At 35.7% G+C, this 18,412-nt stretch overlaps 1 protein-coding gene and 2 pseudogenes across 2 annotated transcripts in view; all 3 read right to left on the bottom strand.

Moving 5' to 3' along the window:
* LOC126590036 (protein SRG1-like) overlaps window positions 1-11,935 on the bottom strand; it is a 102,121-nt gene extending 90,186 nt beyond the window's left edge. Inside the window, exons 1-4 of one of the 2 annotated variants that reach the window (XM_050255514.1) lie at window positions 11,530-11,935; window positions 10,402-10,649; window positions 8,080-8,404; window positions 7,106-7,371 (exon numbers count right to left, since the gene is read on the bottom strand). In XM_050255514.1, coding sequence (XP_050111471.1) covers window positions 7,126-7,371; window positions 8,080-8,404; window positions 10,402-10,649; window positions 11,530-11,802 — 1,092 coding nt within the window. In that variant the 5' untranslated portion in view covers window positions 11,803-11,935 and the 3' untranslated portion in view covers window positions 7,106-7,125. Of the gene's footprint in view, window positions 1-6,957; window positions 7,372-8,079; window positions 8,405-10,401; window positions 10,650-11,529 lie in introns of those variants that run through there. The other variant, XM_050255512.1, reaches the window with a different exon arrangement.
* On the bottom strand, window positions 4,971-6,068 carry LOC126590042 (uncharacterized; annotated as a pseudogene).
* A 3,278-nt stretch (window positions 11,936-15,213) lies between the features above and the next one.
* Window positions 15,214-17,385, bottom strand: LOC126590464 (probable sodium/metabolite cotransporter BASS1, chloroplastic; annotated as a pseudogene).
* Window positions 17,386-18,412: the final 1,027 nt, after the last annotated feature.

Raw genomic sequence — 18,412 nt, 5'->3', positions numbered from 1 at the left:
TCAGATTTTGGAGGTTCGATCGACGAGACTTTGCCTCGGTGAAGCCGCCATATGGGATTGGAATCGGTGAAGCCGCCATTTCTCCGAAGTCGAACAAGCCGAGAACTTTCGATCTCTCGCTTTCAATCGGGCACGAGGAGACTCATGAACTTGATCAGAAAGAAATCAACCCAAAAACAAATCAACCTAAAAGAATGATCGCGGAAGCACCCAGAAGCTTATCCTAACACCTAATGAAAATTTGGAAAAGAAACTAAGCTGGAAACATATGTAAAATAATGGGAAGTGGAACCACCAGAATCCATGGCGTGAGCCTGGTGGCTCTGATACCATGTTAACTACATTGGAGAAGAAGCAAAGATGAACAATTGTAAAGCCAAGGAATGAAGTTTTACAGAGAAGAGAAAAGCAAGAGAGAGAAATGAAATCTTTTGTATTGATGATTCTGATCCATAACAATTACACAACTAAGATTGTTATATATACTCTATCAAGACTTAGCAACTACGCTACTAATCTAACTATATAACCGACTTCTAACAAATCAGTCTAACAACCATGCTGACATGGCACTTCATTCAACAGTTATCACGAGACAAATCTAAAGTAATACCAGGGAGACTATAATTTTGTATCATATTAGTGTATCATCTTATGTGACAAGTGATGCATACAACCAATATCCAATGAGATAAATTAATTAAGAGGCATGACATGTACACATCACTTACCACATTAAATGGAACACTAATAGTTAGGGATGGGAAAAAATCCCAAAAATACCAAACCGAACTGAAAAATTCCCGAAACCGAACAGAAAAATTCCCAAACCAAAATTTTCAAAAATTTCGGTACCCAATACCAAACGTTCGATTATGTTGAGATTTAATCTCAATCGTTGCATATAAATCAAAGTTATCAACTCGTGTCTAACTCTATCTCTCTCCCTCGGTCTCTCGACATTCACTCACCTCACCTTAGACCTAAACCTCACCTCACCTCACCTCAGTATCTCCTCTTCGCCGATTTGTCTCTCCTCCCACATCCGTCGCCTGAATCCCAAATCTACCCACACCAGTCCTCATTCCTCTTAGTCCTCACTCCTCTTAGTCCTCACTCCTCACTTGAATCGCACTTTCACCCACTGTCCATACCACCCGAATTCGGCTCCTGAATCGAGCTCTCGGTCTTAGTCCGCACTCCTCCTCACTGCAAAAGGTAAGAAATTCCTGCAATAAACTCAACCAAAGTTCTTACAAATTGTTTGATTCCAAATTCGATTAGAGATTTTGAATTTGGGTTTCTGAATTAGGAATTTCTGAAATTAGGGTTTCTGAATTAGGGTTTTTGAATCGACGGAGAGGTTACAAACGGAATGAGAGGTTAACCGTTAAAGGGGGGAGGGAGCCTGACTTAAATGTTTTCTAAAATACCTTCTGAAATCAGAGCTTTTTTACTTTTGTTTCTTTGTTCCTTGTAAATGTTTTCTAAAATGTCTTGTACCAGTTAGTTGTGAGCTTTGATGGTTTCTCTTTATAGAATTCAATTATCTTGATTGTCTACTTGAATTCATTTATATGGATTTTAGCGAGGTACTCAGGTACCCCATTCGTTCTTTTCGGAAATTTTGTCACTGCAGTTGATTTAGGGTTATTCATATATGTTGCACTAGTTCCATAGAGATCATCGTATTGTGTGTATGAATTTATATGTATATATTCTTATAGGCTATGTGAATGCATCTCCAATATGAATTGTGTATGATTTATCCGTCCTGGTGTGAAATCATGATTTCTTTTACTATTTAGAACAAGAAAAGATTAGATCCTCACTCACGGGAACACTTGCACACATGTAAACTAATGACTAACTGATTAGATCTTGCTACCACAATGTCTGCAAGCAGATATGAAAACCATACGTTTATCAGTAACAACAGCTTACAAAACATATTGATTGCAGGGAAGTGGATTAAAAAGTTATTCTAAAATGTTACCATGATATATCAATTTTCTTTTGTTTTCCATATACAGATTCTTGAAAACATATTCCAAATGTTTCTTGTGCTAAGCTGGCAAAAAGCGAATAAGTATCTGACGTAAATGTATCCTCTTACCATCATAAAATCAGTAAGTGAACGATACAACAAAGAAAAAGAGGAGCACTACCAATTTGGGAATCCAGCTTTTGAGGTTAAGGTATTCTTCAGTTCCCTGTCCTGCAGCAGTTTTATTGGTAACTTATCTTCAAAACATTGTTAACTATTACATATTGGCCAATGGCTTTGTTTTGATATGTAAAGCACTCTGTTTAGGGGACGGGCTTCTGGTTGCAAGTTATATGTTCAACAGATTGGCACTGGCAGATTGGCAGCCCAAAAGCATAATATGTTAAAAGGTTGAATTTTAGCCCAAAAGCATAATATGTCAAATTTTAGTCCAAAAGCCCAAAACCATTTCGGGATTCCCGATTTGTCTAGAAATCCCGAAACTATTTCGGGATTCCCGAAAACTGGGATTCTCGAAATTTTGGTTTGAGATCGGTATTGAAATTGGGATTCCCGAAAATTTTGGTTTGGGAATCGGGACAAGGGTTTCGGTATGGGATCCCATACCGAACCATCCATACTAATGGTTAAAAAATGCAGTCTCTCAAAAAAATTTCGACAAACTATAGTTATATTTTTTTTTACTTTTCTTGGATATGATGCTTAATTTATTAGGAAAACTAACGAAAGGTCAAAAAAAAAAACATTAGTTTTAATGAAAAATGATAAATAAAGGTGTAGTGAATAGTACCAGTAAAGGTAAAAATGTGGTTTTTCGTTAAAAATGTGTAATATCGGGAGTGTTTCGTTAAAACTTCCTAATTTATTTGACAAATTCATAGTTGAAAACTTTAACAGTGAGTGTATCCCAATTAATTTATTGCTTAAACATCCCAAATTTTAAAGGAAGCTTTAACGAAAAACACCTGGTACTGTTCACTTTAATAAAAAATCACATTTTTACTCTAAAAAGTCAATCCTGGTAATATTCATTTACAACACATTTTTGTCATTTTCGTTAAAACTCAAAGTTTTCAAATCATTTTCATTTGTTTTTCTAATTTTATAAGGCATGAAATTATTACATATTCCATCACTTTATAGCACTTATCACGTAACCTAAGACTAACACTATTATGTAACCAAGTTCCTAGAAATATCCTCGTTACACTCAAGTTTCTGCACTCCAGCTAGTTCAATAATTCCACGCCTCTATCCAATTGAAGGTTTTAAAGTCTATGACCAAATTGTTTACGCTACAAAGTAATATGCTTTACGGTACCGTCTAGTACGCAGACGGGACAAAACGGAATGGAGGTTCCATGCTACGTTTGGTGTACGTTCAAGCCAGAATGGAACGAAGGATTAAATGACAATCGTACCCATCCACTCCGACGAGTTCGACCTTACCTAAGCCATTGTCGACAAGTTCAACGTCATCCCTTACATCTTCCGTGTAATCCTTGTCGTCCCATTCCTTGAGCGATGACGTCAACCACATCCTGCAAGTGGGTGGTCTTGAGGTTTTCGCGGCGGAGGGTAACGGTCTCGTTGTGGGACTAGCAGGGAGGAGGGAGGCGGTAGAAGGAAAGTGAGGTTGGGTTCAGATTGGTTTACTGGGATTAGGTTAGCTTGGGTTGCTGGGTTTGTGGTGGAGGAGGAAGAGGCTACAGGAGAGAGGGAGGCTATGGGAGCGAAAGGGTAGATAGTGAAATTAATGAAAAAAAGGGTATTATTGTCCAAAAAGTTATAATTTTGTGTTCCATGGGCTGGAACAAGTTGTTCCAGGGGGAGGGTGACATAAAAAATTGACTAAAATCCGTTTCATAGGATAGCACATCCTAGGAAAATTGGAGCACCAAACGTGGGACGAGTGCGTCCCGTCCCACTGCATTTCATCCATCCTACGTACCACATGGTACCTAATGGATTACACCAATACTATCACCTCACCACTTGTCACACAACAGATTTGGCCTAAACTACATCACCTCACCACAAGTAATATGCTTTAATGGATTACACTAGTACTATCAGCTCATCACATGTCATGCAACGAATTTGACCCAAACTAAATTCGAGCAGGTGACACTTAATTTTACTTCTAAGAGTAAAAAGTAATACTTCCCGTTCTCCCAAACTGAAATAAACAATTTATTACCATTTCCTACAAATAACCTGAAAATGAAATTACAAAGGTTCCAAAATCCAGAATAAAGGTAGAAAACATCTAATGTGCACAATGTTGTTAAAATAGCTACAGAACATCTAATGTTTTCTAAAATGAACAAAAATCTTGTACAACTCTTCAAATATACACCAAAACATGTGTCAACTTCTCACCCAAGCTGCTGAAACGGAAGGGAAAAAAGGTGAGTTGCAAAGCTCAGTAAGCAACATTATCTTAAATGAAATTATCACTACAAACTGCGTACAATAAATTATATGTGCCCTTTGAGGCAAAAAAGCACCAACAATTGTGCTCATAGACCAATAGCAACAGTGCAACTACTATCTTTGTGTATGTGCCCTCAATGGGCATTACCATTAATGATAACACACAATATGATGTTTTGTGCCCAAAGGCTAAGCACAAATACAACCCTTTTTGTGTCTCACCTCTAATAAAGGCTATTGCATGTATGGTGTAAGATGGGCACAATTGCTATTTTAAAGGCTTAGATTGCTGTATAAATGTTAAAGCAAAGGCACCACAACTTTAAAATTGTGCCACTCTATTATATTTTAATAAATACAATAAAGCTCCAGCACAATTGTAAAAGTGTGGCACAATTGGAATTTTATTTATTTTTTTGGTAAAATTGGATTTTTTATTTAAATATAGAAATCATCAGGCTTGCTCACATGACCTAATTTCCACCAAATTTGAGGAACTTACAAACCATCCATTACAAACTAAAGATAAATTAACATTAGATTCATTAACATTAGCACTAAAATAGTGAAGTTAATATATTACATAACCCATGTTCTTGGCTAAGACCGATTCATGCAACCTAACAATACAACCCATCCAAATGTTAAACAAGAAAATACATGTTATCCTATGCTGGACATACCGGGAATTCTCTATATACAACAAAATATAACATATCCAAGCTTGTATCTCAATTCAAACCAGCAATACATAAACAAAATACACATCTACAAGGGTTGCTTGATGACAACTAACTAGTATTCTCACTTTGGCAGTCCTCATGCATCATAGCACAAGAATCTGGAGGTCCACATTGCACATTCTTGTCATTTCCACCTTCGAAAAGCGTTGAAATATGAGCGTGTGAGCTTCCACACCCTTGTTGCTGAGTTGAAGTACTTTGTAGAGCACCCACTCCAAATGAACCAATGTTGATGCCCACATATGCTAACATGGCTTTCAATTGCCCAGCCATTTGCACCTTTGCTAACCTCAAATTCTCCTCTTGTTCGGCCCTAAGCCTTTGTATGCTTTCTTCTTGCTCTTTTTTCATCTTTTCCTCTTTCTCATTTGCCTCATGCATCATACGAGTCATTTTTTCTTCCGCAGCAGCAGTGGCTTGTTTATGAGTTTTATAAGCTTCCCGAAGATACTTCACTTCCCTAGAAATACCTCGCTACTCAATAATAATTCCTGGTACATCTGCCCAACCACCTCCAAGGCCAAAGCCGCGCACGTGATTTCGCTTCTCTGGCCCCAACACTTTTGCAACAATCCTATTGCGAACCTCTGTTGTTACCTCTTTACCACGCTCACGAACCTCCACTTCCAGATTGTCAATTGCCAACTGTTTGAAAAAGTCTTAATCATTCGTAAATGCATAAAATTTCGTTAAAGGTTGCTGGAAATAAATTTGATAAAGTGAAAATGTACAAATTACCATCATTCTGCCAGATTCAGCATCAATTGGGAGTTGCTTAGGTCCTCTTGTGTGTGTCATTTTGAAAAAAGTCACACAATCAGGTTCATTTCCATCATGTTCTTCAGCCTAAGACACAAAAAAAGATCCTGAAAACAACCACAATCATTAAACAATTACATTTACAATGGCTGAAAATATAATGCACTATATCTAAGATATTAATTGAACTCTCTCTAATCTGTGATCTATTTCTCATATTTTTCTTCTGGGTTGTGATATGTTGATCTATTAGTGTTTGATTTATTTCAAAGACTGATTTTTCTTTATCTTACTTTAGACTTTAGCCCTGCTGTTATTCAATACCTCAGATAGACTGAGTTACTCGGAGATTATGACTCAGTTAAACTTGAATGATGATGATGTTGTCAGACTACTCCATTACTCGGATATTATTACTTCTTGGATAATGCATTATCAATTTGAGGCAAGTCCAAACATAATTAAGAAAGATCCTATTAGCATCCCTAAACTAACCTATGATACAAAATGATTTGGCAGGAAGATTGATTGAGAGAGTTTGATCTCTTTTGAGGTTTTGATTTTAGGATTAGAGATTAAGGATTTGAATTGAAATATTAGACGAACGAACTAGATTTGTTGTTTGAAAGTTACGAGCCTTCGTTTTCATTTGAGTTTTAGTAGCCAATAATTGAATTTGGCGGGGTATTTAAGTTTTTGGTTGGGGGAATTTTGGTACCAAAAGTATTTGGGTGAGAGGTCCGGCTTTGTTGTTGGGCTTGGGCTTTGGGTTACGATTTGAGAGAAGTTTTCTCTCAAAATCACTTGGAGTTTTTGTTTTGTTTTGTTTTTTTTTTTTTTTGGTGTACAATGATAAGGCGAAAATTGAAATCTTTCGATCTGAACTTTGTAGATATAAATAAAGTTGTGTACTTGCTCCCTTGTTCCCCAATTCAATCTTTTGGATTGGACTATTTGTAATATAGAGGCAATCATTTGCAAAATAATAGAACGAAAATGGTGGACTGGACATAGGATAGGAAAGAAAAATAAAAACAAGTAGTGTTACACTTATCACATTTTTTTACATCATATTTACATAATCTCTCTAATAGAGGTATAACCCACCAATACATGTTTAACTTATTCACAGACCAGCACCAAAAAGTGCAAATCCAACTGTTCCACTGCTTAACATCATTACTTAATCCTCAATTCGTCAAGAAAAGACTTTCCATGAAGCTTACGATCAAAAATTGCTTTCAAATATTCTTCAACACTCAGCCTTTTAAATGCTGCAGGTGTTTTCTCAGTAATCAAGCTAGAGGCTGGGCCGATTTCACCATCAACTCTGGGGTTGTAAAATGTGGCGATTGAGAGCCTTTCTTTTTCAGAGTTCACAATTGCACGATGTTCAATGCTACGATACGTCCCATTTGTTATAACCTGCCATGCATACAAGCATATATTTAAACACTAAAAATAAAAGGTAATAGCTGCAATAGGTATAATTATTAAGGATCAAACTTTTGTTTGAAATAATTGTTCAACACATCTCTCACAAAATATAGGACGCACTCACGCAGTCAAAAGTTATTGAAGATTAAGCTATGTGTGAAAGATTTACATGCTTAACAATATAGTCAGTAAACATGACATGGATAACACTACAATCTTTTATTTTTTTGGTAACAAAAAGTTTAGAGCAATGGAAGACTACCCATTGCAGGTCCAAGGCATACCACATGCCTCTTTGAGGACTTACAAAGGGGGGCTTTAGCCTTTTTTTTTTATGTTTTTACAAATCACTCACCAAGAGGGATTGCCGGCAGCGAAACTCGAACGTAAGCCTTGGTTTAGCAAAGAGAACGATCTTTACCAACTCAACTAACTCTTGTTCGCAACACTACACTATTTATATACACTTACCAGAGTGAAAATTGGTACTGAGTAATGTTGGAGTAAAATTCTTTTTTACCAGATATTTTTCTACGTTACTGTGTAAATTAATTTTGAATATGAACTATATGTAGTTAAAAAAGAATTGATCACCTGATGGTCAATGGTATGAAAATTACAGTTGGATAACGTTTTCATCTACGTATCGAGCAAGATAATATTCAAAAGGTTAAAGTTATCAGTGAAAATCATTACCTCTAGAACGTCTCCAATATTCACAATAAAGGCATCTGGTAGTGGCTTCACAGGAACCCAAATCCCATCTTTCTTTACTTGGAGGCCATCCATTTCATTGACTTGTAGGAGGATGGTGAGAGCTCCACCATCAGAGTGAGGGGTCAGACCGAGGACTTTCCCCGGCTGAGGACACGGAGGGTAATAGTTCACCCTCACCGCTTGCAATGCACCTTCGAATATGTTGGTCACTTCATTGGTTTCCATCTGCAAAGCTTTTTCCATTTGTGATAGGATAGTCATGGCTAGGTTTTTCAGTTCCAATGAGTAAGTTTCTATAGTCTCTCTGCATTATAAAAATATAGATGAATTATTTGTACATATATCTTACAATGATAAATTGTGCCTAAAATATGTTACAATATATGCAAAATAATTTACGTACAAAATAAAACAATATTGTTTGATTCAAAATTAATTTATTTATCAATTGTACATATATCGTATACTAATAAAATGTGCCCTATATGCATGCAAAATAAACTACCTACATAATAAAGGGTTGTTATTTTATTAAAAAATAATTTACCTATAGTTTAAATAAAAATATAAATTAATTATTTGACAATACATATTCTTGTTGTTGGTTTTTTTTTTTGTCAAAAAAATAGATTTTGTTGAATTAGTCATTGACGGGATTTGAACCCACAACCCACACCGTCTTGTAAGGATCCAATTATTTTCCATCATTGTTTTAAAGGGCCGATTGCATATTACTATTGCTCAATATATTTAATAATACATATAAATAATTTACCTATAAAAATAGTTATTTGCTCATCATCAATTTGTAAATAGGTAAACTAATAGGTAGAATATTTTTGTACGTATTTGTAGCACTATTTATGTGCAAATAATTTATATCTAAACTACCTATTAATAAAACCCTCTTTGTCAACCAAAGGAGGGTGAAAAGACTATTTAGTCTTCTATCACACCAAAAAAAATGATGGGCAATAATGTAATTTCATATGTTCAAATTTTACTATTTTTTATTGAAACCTCACCTACATGTGATGTTAAAATATCTCCAATATTCAAAATTAAAAAAATAATTAAAAAAACCAAAAACAAAAACCTCCCCCCCCCCCCACGTTCTCTTTCTCTCCCTCTCTGCTTCCCATTTTTCTAAAAAAATATGTTAAAATATCTCCAATATTCAAAATTAAAAAAATAATTAAAAAAACCAAAAACAAAAACCTCCCCCCCCCCCCACGTTCTCTTTCTCTCCCTCTCTGCTTCCCATTTTTCTAAAAAAAATATGTTCTTACACACAAAAGATGTAGGCAAATGCTAGTGTGTATATATATATTAAGGGTAACAATACATATCATAATTTTTTTCTAATTTTTTTTAACAAACGATATTATCTACATTAAGGGGGAGAAGTGGATTTAGTAGTACAATGAACTAGCAATAATGTGGTTTAAACTCGCCTTTGGTGAGAATCGAACTTAAGACCTCTCACTTATAAGTGAAAAGGAATATCACTAGACCATAGTACTAAGTAACATAATTATTTTCTAGCGAGCAGTAACATTTATTGAAATAATTTGGATATTGTGGCTTTATGAAATTATTTTGTATAATAGTCAATTATTTTTCTACATTGCTGTCTTTATGAAATTTGTATTTTATTTGAATATTTAAACATAGGTGGCTTTTTGTCTATAAAATAGGAGTTGCAAGGGTGTGTGTATCTCAAAAACACCCTAAAATAAATTGTTTATAGTCTTTCCAATAGAAAATAGAAAATTGGATTAGTGTCGATGATTGTTTTATTAGATATTGCTGCCATAATTAGGGTTTCACCATGGTGATAATCATGATATACACGTAGGTACGTACTATTCTAGTTCATTGTTGTGGATACATTTTATGAATTATGTAGCGTACCTATGTGTATAGATTCAAAAGATTTGAAACAATATTTTACCTCATAAAAAGGACCAATATAAAAAACTAATTCGACACCTGAGTTTAGTATAGGAAAATCATGTTAGGATGAATATAACCTAGATGACCTAATGCACTGATATCTATCAATAATATTATTAGACACATACAAATGATTTCATTAGTAACACGTGTTAACAGAAGTAAGTCTGTATGTCACTTATGTATGTTACACTCACTTATATCAATACTCAACTAGAGATTGTCAGAAATAAAATCAGTTTTTTCTTTCTTTTACTAAATAACATTACTCTTCGATATAATCGTGCATTCATCATATTGCACAAAATCATAGACAAACATATTTATTTGGAATCACGAGAGGACCTGAAAGGAGAAGGGAGTTTTGGGAGTAGGTGAGGCTTCCTCAGTTGGACAGGAAGGGTGGTCAAGACGAAAGTGTCAGCCCAATCGAGTTTTTGGTCTTCAGAAACTACAAAAGATTGTCCAAAACCTTCAATGTCTCCTGGCTGTTGCGAAAATTGTTTCTTCTCTTCCATGGGTAGGTTGAAGAACTCTTGAGTTTCTGTCTTCATTTTCTCCAACAAGGAAGAGCTCACACCATGGTTTACCAACTGAAAAATATATAGAACGAATACTATGGCCAAAAAACATTCGAAATAGCAATTTCTAAAATTTAGTATGCAGGCAAGGTGAAAAAAACATAGGTTAAGCCTAGAAAGTAGCCAAGTTAACCAAGGAAAAGAACAACAAAAAACTAAAATACATTTTGTAGCAACCTATTAACGATATTTTTTTGTAGCAATCTAATTTATAGCTTAATGCCTAGGCTTCCACATCATGGTATCTGTTTGCACCATACTTCACCCGAATAGGGGGCTGGTCTTACATGTAAAGTCCAACGGCCACATGTACTTCACGTTATTCAATTTGTGTTATTCATATGTTAGGCTTGAAAACTCACCACAATTGAGTAAGAGTGTTGACAGTATGAATCCCAAATTGGAGAGAAGAGACTTTACATGTTCTTAGAGTAGCTGAGCTACACTCCATATTACCACTTGATTTTGTTATGAAACCTCAATATTTTTCAGATCAGCCCATTCGATTGATACCTAAAATGGTTTTATCCGTAAAAACGGTCCTTAAATAACCAAATGGTCGAAGCCATGAATTTCCAGAAGGGTGGCCTGGCTATTTTTAAGTTTGACTCACTTGTTGCTAACATGAATTTAAACCAACGACAAATCAAGGAAAAGTTTGATATAGAAGTGGACTACTAATTAAGCTTAACTTGAGGTGCAATATATATATATATATATATATATTTAATTACATGATTACATAGTTATGTACTGCTCTTCATATCGCCAACGAAGACTAGATGATACTAGACTAAATGATCATCGACAAATTCCAGGAACTCGTGGGCAAAAAACAATCAGCACTATTTGATGAAAGATTTAAGTGGAAATGGCTAGGTGATTTAATTACCTGAAAGAAACCCCACTCTTGGCAAGCAAAATGTAGCCTGGCTAGTTCAGATTCAGAAATGGTTGATTCTTGGGAAAGCAATTTCTGCATGTCAATGGATGGTATTTGATGAGCATGATGATCAGAACTGATGATCTCTTGATGATAAGGCTGTATGTATCTGGGTGGGATTGTGAGTATTGGCTTCTGTACTAATTCTTGAACACTAGGAACAGGAAGAGAACCACCGTACAAGCTCTTCTCTGCAAATGCCTTTTCTTCCATACTTAGCATTTGCGTACGTTGTAAGTAATGGGTGTTTTAGATAGGCTCTGGTAATGGTATATATACTGTGTACAATACTATGTGTGTGGGTGTGTGTGTGTGGGTTTGGATGTGTTGGTGCCACGACGACGATTGATGATCAAAAGGTTGGTTTGTCACAGACTTTCCTTTGTGCCTCACTTTCTATATGAGCTCAGTAGCGATATGGACCCGTTACCAACCTAACCTTTGAATCTTGATCTGATTAGAATAGTCTCTCTCTCTCTCTCTCTCTCTCTCTCTCTCTCTCTCTCTCTCTCTTCAGAAGGGACACGTGGTTCCTTAATGGTCGGGTATTATTCTTATCTATTTGTATAAACAAGATATCAATTAAGTTCAAATTACATAAATGATGAGTTAAAGCATCTACAACGGACTCCCTAAATGAGCTCCTGGCTAAAGTTTAGACAGGATTTGAAAATATTCATTTCCAATCACACTTCCTATCCACTTCTTGAGATAGAGATTCTACTATGAGCTACTAATTCTAAGGAGTGAGAAAGAAGAACCTAGCATTAATCACTAATATTTAATAAAATTTTAAATAAAAATTCTCTGCATAGAGTCACTTAGTAGTATAGTCCAGTAGTATTCCTATTTACTTGTAAGTTAGAGATCTTAGGTTCAATTCTCGCCAAATGCGAGTTTGAATCACATGATTGCTAACTCATTGTGAGGCTATACCTACATTTTCCCCCTTCATATAGATAATATTATTTATTCAAAAAAAAAATTCCTTAGAGAATATAATTGGAGAAGAAATTTTTTAAGGATCTTGAAAACTGACGGTTCGAATCGTTAAAGTTCGATGTGATGTAGTCCCCACAACTAATTCTTATTTTTTATTTAAAAAAAAAAAGAGATTCATTTCCTTAAAGGCCTCTATTTACAATATACTAAGATCTTGTAGAGGATACAATAACATTAGTTTGCAACTTTTTTTTCCCAATTCACTGTAAAGATCTTGTAGAGGATAGAATCATTGAAGCATTATTAATCTTCTACGCATATAAAGGGAGAATGCAAAGGATAAAGTTTTCATAATATTTAAATTACTCTTCTTCTATTTGGATATCAAAAAATAAAAATAAAATCACAAAAAAGAATCCACGTAGTAGGACCATAGATGGTTACGTTCATTATTATTTTTTAAATATATTTAAATTAAAACAATAATATTTAAAATAAGTAAAATTAATAAATAATAAAAAATTAAAACAATAAAAAGAGTCGATTTCTAAACTCATTATTATGATACAAGCAAGGTGTCTAATAATATATAAGGACAAGTCTTGCTCAAATTAACTGTCGGAGGCCCATGGCGACTTTTTTTGTTAGTTTATTGTTAGGGGACTTTTCTGAGTTCATTGTCATCTTCACATTAAAGTAGTGCGGATAAGAATTCTAGAGAGGTTGATTACGCAATATCACAGTGACGGTCTGTATTTTTTGTTTAAATTAAAGAAATTTTCTAGAGAGGTTGATTACGCAATATTACGGTGTATATTTCTTGTTTAAATTAAAGAAATTTAGCTTGACTAGATTAGAAGCAATACTGCTCATGAACTGACAGGTTTGTCCAGCATGCATTGACATTGAAAAGGCTTGGATCAATAATGCAATGCAATGTAATGTTGAATTAAGACGTCACGCAATTATAAACCTATTTCGTGTAAGTTGATCTTCTTCTACTAATCAATATTGCCTCTTTTTCTTTCTGTTATGTTTCAGTATCAAAACGCCCAAGAAACATACACGGGGGCGGGCCGGGGGGGAGCGTTTTGCACTCAAGTTACACAAACAATTTTGCTGGACCTAAATGAAAAAAAGTTGAAGTTTCATCATAAAATAAATTGACAATAGAGGGTTTGGTAACTTCCGATGGGAAACATTTCTTCACACTTTTCTCATGTGTAATGAATTTTCAAATCTAACACGTGAGTCAAGCTGCTTTGATACCCTAATTAAAGTTCCAGCATAAATCAATGGCCATTATGACAAATTAACTAACTTCTTATCAGCCTTCGCAAGATTAGTGAACTTCTGATATGCGACATTTATTTACATCGTCATACCGAATGCAACGAGTCCTCCTTTTGTATGCCTTAGCTAGGCAAACGAATAACATCCCACATACTTCCCTACCAAAGAACTTTTCCATCACTAGGCTCCACATTTTTTTTGACCTCCGTAGAAACCCTAACAACTGCCACAAATTGTGATGGAAAAGTTAAAGCATATGGTCAATCGTTTATTGCAGCAAGGCCATATGATTCAGCCTTAGAGAAGGAAGAGAACCAACTTGAATAGGCATAAGCAGTTGCATGGAAAATATACAATATGCATAGAATACTTACAGCTCTTTCTTTTGACTGCTTAATGCCTACTACCATATGCAGGACCTGAAAGCTACAAATCAATTATACATATGCCAATGTGCGATACATGAAAACGAAAGAGATCCCTCGTTTTCTAGTTTTCGGGTCTTCCTTTTATCTAACCTACGTAGAAATTCATGTACAACATATATTACTGAATTTAACGGCTAAATGTGCGATCAAGAATCCACAAATATCTAGCAAGTGGAATATCTAAGCAACTTAAAATGCATTGATGTATAGTAGGACTCAAAGTGCAGACCACATATCTAAATATTTGGAAAAAATCCTTAGAGCCTTAGAGGACAGACATAAGCATCTGCAAGGCCTGCCGATCTGAATGAAAATTTCATAAATCAGACATCTCTCGCATAAGTAAACAATAAACGATCTTATTCGAATGAAAATTTGTGGAAATTATTTGGTGGGGTGATTGATTGAGAAGTTTGGGACACTTTTTGAGGTTTTGATTTGGGATTAGGGATCAGGGATTTGAATTGAAATATAAGACGAACCAATTGGATTTGTAAATGTAAATTAGGCTAATTGATTAAAATAGTGTACCTGCTCTCTTGTTTCCTAGTTCAATCTTCCTTTTAGATTTGATTATTTGTAACTTTTCTTGTCCGAGATAGAGGGAATATATATGGAAAAATAAAGAACCGAAATAATGGACTGGACGTAGGATAAGAAATAAAAACAAAACCTACTAGAAATCGATTTTAGTTTTCAGTTTTCATTTTGTTTACTCTTTCCTAACCTCCCGCCACCATTTCTCCATCTTTGCTTATCCCTCCTTTATCCTTCGTATTCCCCCTCTATAACGTAACAAAAAAAATAAAACTAAAAACGAAATGGTAGTCAGAGCAAGCCAGAATAGGTGAAGATATTTTTGCAATTTTGGCTTGCTATTATCTTTGAAATCGTACAATATTGGAGGACCTTTGATACATAAACAAATATGTGAAACATTAAGTTAAAATCGAGAGCGAAAATCAAAGGATTCACATTGAAAGGCAAAATAACATAGTTCAACTTATTCAGAGACCAGCACCGGAAAGTGCAAATCCAACTGTTCCGCAGCCAAAACGTACGAAAAGAAATTCGGACAAATACCAGCTCATACGATAACAGAAGGATTGAAGTTTGTACTGCTCGTCTAAAGATTTTACATGACATTTCAATCTTGCTTCTGGGTTGTCACGGTCTGTCTCCAGAATCCTGCCAAGGCACTACCCAAGATTGAATGAGAAACGCTGGAAACAGCACATGGTACCACAGTTAGAGGGTTTCCGAAGTGCTGAACAGCTAGAACAATTCCAAGAACCGAATTCTGAAACATAGAAGAGCCGATAACAACACTAGCAGACAACTGATAACGCATACAAATTGACATGGATTCTTTCAATCATATATACACACACATCACACGTGTGCGCACCCACACAATACAAGCAATCATATGGCTTTGGTACAGAATGAAATTAACAATTGACTGTAATGTCTTTTCGATTGAATAAATGAATGCAATGTCTTTTCACTAGAAAGTAAATAGCAGTGGAAAAACTGTTAAACTCTCTTTTAAAAAATCCAGAAGAAAAAAAACAATCCAATGATGCTTACCTGCATGCCAACCTCGATGGAGATAGTCCTTGATGATGTGACATCGAGCCCAAGCATCCTTGAAAAGATGTATCCAAAGAAAAATCCACTTGCATGAAGAAGAGCGGAAGCAATAGCACCACTTGTTTACCAGACGTAAGGATTGCAAATGAACTCTGGGCAATTGCATTCCCACAAAGAACACCTACAGTGCTACAGCAATGGGTGGCATCACGGGGGAGACGAATTTAACCAGGCCTTGGAAATACTGATTCAGAAATGCACCCGCCAAAACAGGGAGAAGCACAACCTGTGTTCAAAGCATATGGCACCTTTATATAATTTAAAACAGCAACACCTATAACAAGACGAAGGCAAAACGATTGAAAGCTTACCTGCAGTGTTGAGAATAAGAGCCCAGCTGCATCTACTGCAACACATTGGCCAGCAAGTTTAGCTGTGAGAAATGGGGTCATGTTCTACAATATGAAAGGGTAAAAGAAGTAAGGTTCCTTGATAAAAGCTTATAATTTAAGTCATTAGTAATAGTATGTGGTAACTAAATTTCTATGATTATAAATCCAAACAAGGGAATTGATCATTTCAATTTAAAAATTCTGATTTTTGTCTAAATTTCAAGTTTATTTCCCATGTCCAAATGGTGGGTTAAGGTCTGATCTTTCGGCAGATGACTTTAGGTTGAGAATCGAACAAAGGAAAATTTTATTCATAATTCATATTTAACGAATCATTTCCAAAGGGAGATAGTTTGATGCTCCCCGTAGCTTTTGACAGGCAAAAGAAATAGACATGACAGAATGTTAATCAGAATTTAATTTTTCCGCGAGTTTTAGCAGAAAATTTGATTCAAACTTATCTTTCTAACCAGTTTTCAATGTATGTGCAAAATTTGGACCATACCAGTACACCGCTTAAAGAACAAAAAAAATATCAAAAGAAATTTATGTCGGTTTACCTACCACGGCTGATAAAGTGCTTGCTGCTGTCATTAAAACCGAAAGTGCCACATTCCCACTGCAAAAACAACAAGGTCATCAGATCCTCTGGCCAGGAGAGGGGCAAAAAGTAAAGTAGACTTTTGTCACCCTAGTTTTTGAAAGTTTTAGTATCATCCCTTTCGGTCTTATTCATCTGAGCAGCAAGATGGTACGCAAAGTGCAAGTGAAATGTAGGCGTGCCAATCCTGTAATATTTTTTCAATATAACATACCCATCCAACTCACCAACACTCTGTTGGGGCTGGCAACATAAAGGGGCGGAACAATTACGACAAGTTGATACTATTTCAGATGATTCATGTACCGTGCAATATAAGTTACAATGTTACTTGCTGTTCCTGCAAAGAATTAACCGGGGAAAAATTGAATTCAGAAGGAGCGGTGAAGATTGAGTAAATATAACAATGATATTTACGAAAAGACTGGCACAGATACATACCACCTGGGCAGCAACCAACCAATATCAAACCAGCTGCATAATACGATGGTAAGTTCTGATGTGCCTCGAGGGTAATCTTGTCTTTTTCATCCAAAAGTCCATATGTCGCCTCCATATTTTTCTTGATTATTTTTGGCTCCACAGAGAGCACCCTTGCCCCATCGTCTACCAATATCTCTGAGGTTGATATCAACCCTGATTAAAGGTTTAATTTAGTGTTGTTCAACAAGTTCAATTATCTCCCTTGGTCAAGGGCAGCAAATCTAACCCTTGGAGGAAGAGCTAAGCTTAGCTTCATCAATAGAGTCATTCAAGCACCGGAGAACACCTCTCCATATTATGCATCATCGATGTGCAAGGACCAGTTGATCATGTCTTGGTTACTTAACTCCATGAAGAGGAGAATCGCTGAAATCTTCAGCTATTTTGAATCTTCACAGTAGTTATGAGACAAGGTGAGAGAAATGTAGGACAACCAAATAACTCAGCCAGAGTTTTTCGGCTCAAAAGAGATGTTGTTACCCTTAAACAAGAAATTAAGTAAGTTCTTTGTTCAACATCTCGGTGACCTCACTACAACGTCGATGTGGAGCGAGTTGGACGCTTATAGGCCTTATACCACCGATACTACTATACTGTTGAAGAGGGTTGAGGAAAACAAAATCTTCCAATTGTTAGTCGGTCAAAGCTCGGTGTATGAAGATTTGAGGAGCCACATCTTGATGAACTCAGAGTTTCCATCTTTTTCCAGTGTATGTGCCACCATACAACGAGAAGAAGTTAAAAGGCGAGTCATGGCTCTTGACACCAAGTCCAGTGTGGGAGAAACTCGGGCATATGCTTCAAATCACAAGTCGCCTGAATCAAGGGTTTACAAGGGAAAAAGGTCGGACTTAAAATGTGATCACTGTCTTCGTATTGGTCACCTTGGAATTGGTCATACCAAAGATCGATGTTGGATACTTCATCCAATGTTAAAACCTAAGTTCAACAAGGATGACAAATGACATTTCAAAGTAGCTCAAATCCACCATTCAAAAGTAGTTATGGGTCCAATCTTGCAGCATCTTCCTTAATAAACCATGCAGGTCAAACTCCCAGTGGTGGTTTGTTAGATTTTACGTCAAATCCTACTACATTGA

This window comes from Malus sylvestris, chromosome 11, assembly GCF_916048215.2.
Source record: "Malus sylvestris chromosome 11, drMalSylv7.2, whole genome shotgun sequence".
Classification (NCBI taxonomy): domain Eukaryota; kingdom Viridiplantae; phylum Streptophyta; class Magnoliopsida; order Rosales; family Rosaceae; genus Malus; species Malus sylvestris.
This window is presented reverse-complemented; position numbering and strand designations above follow the sequence as displayed.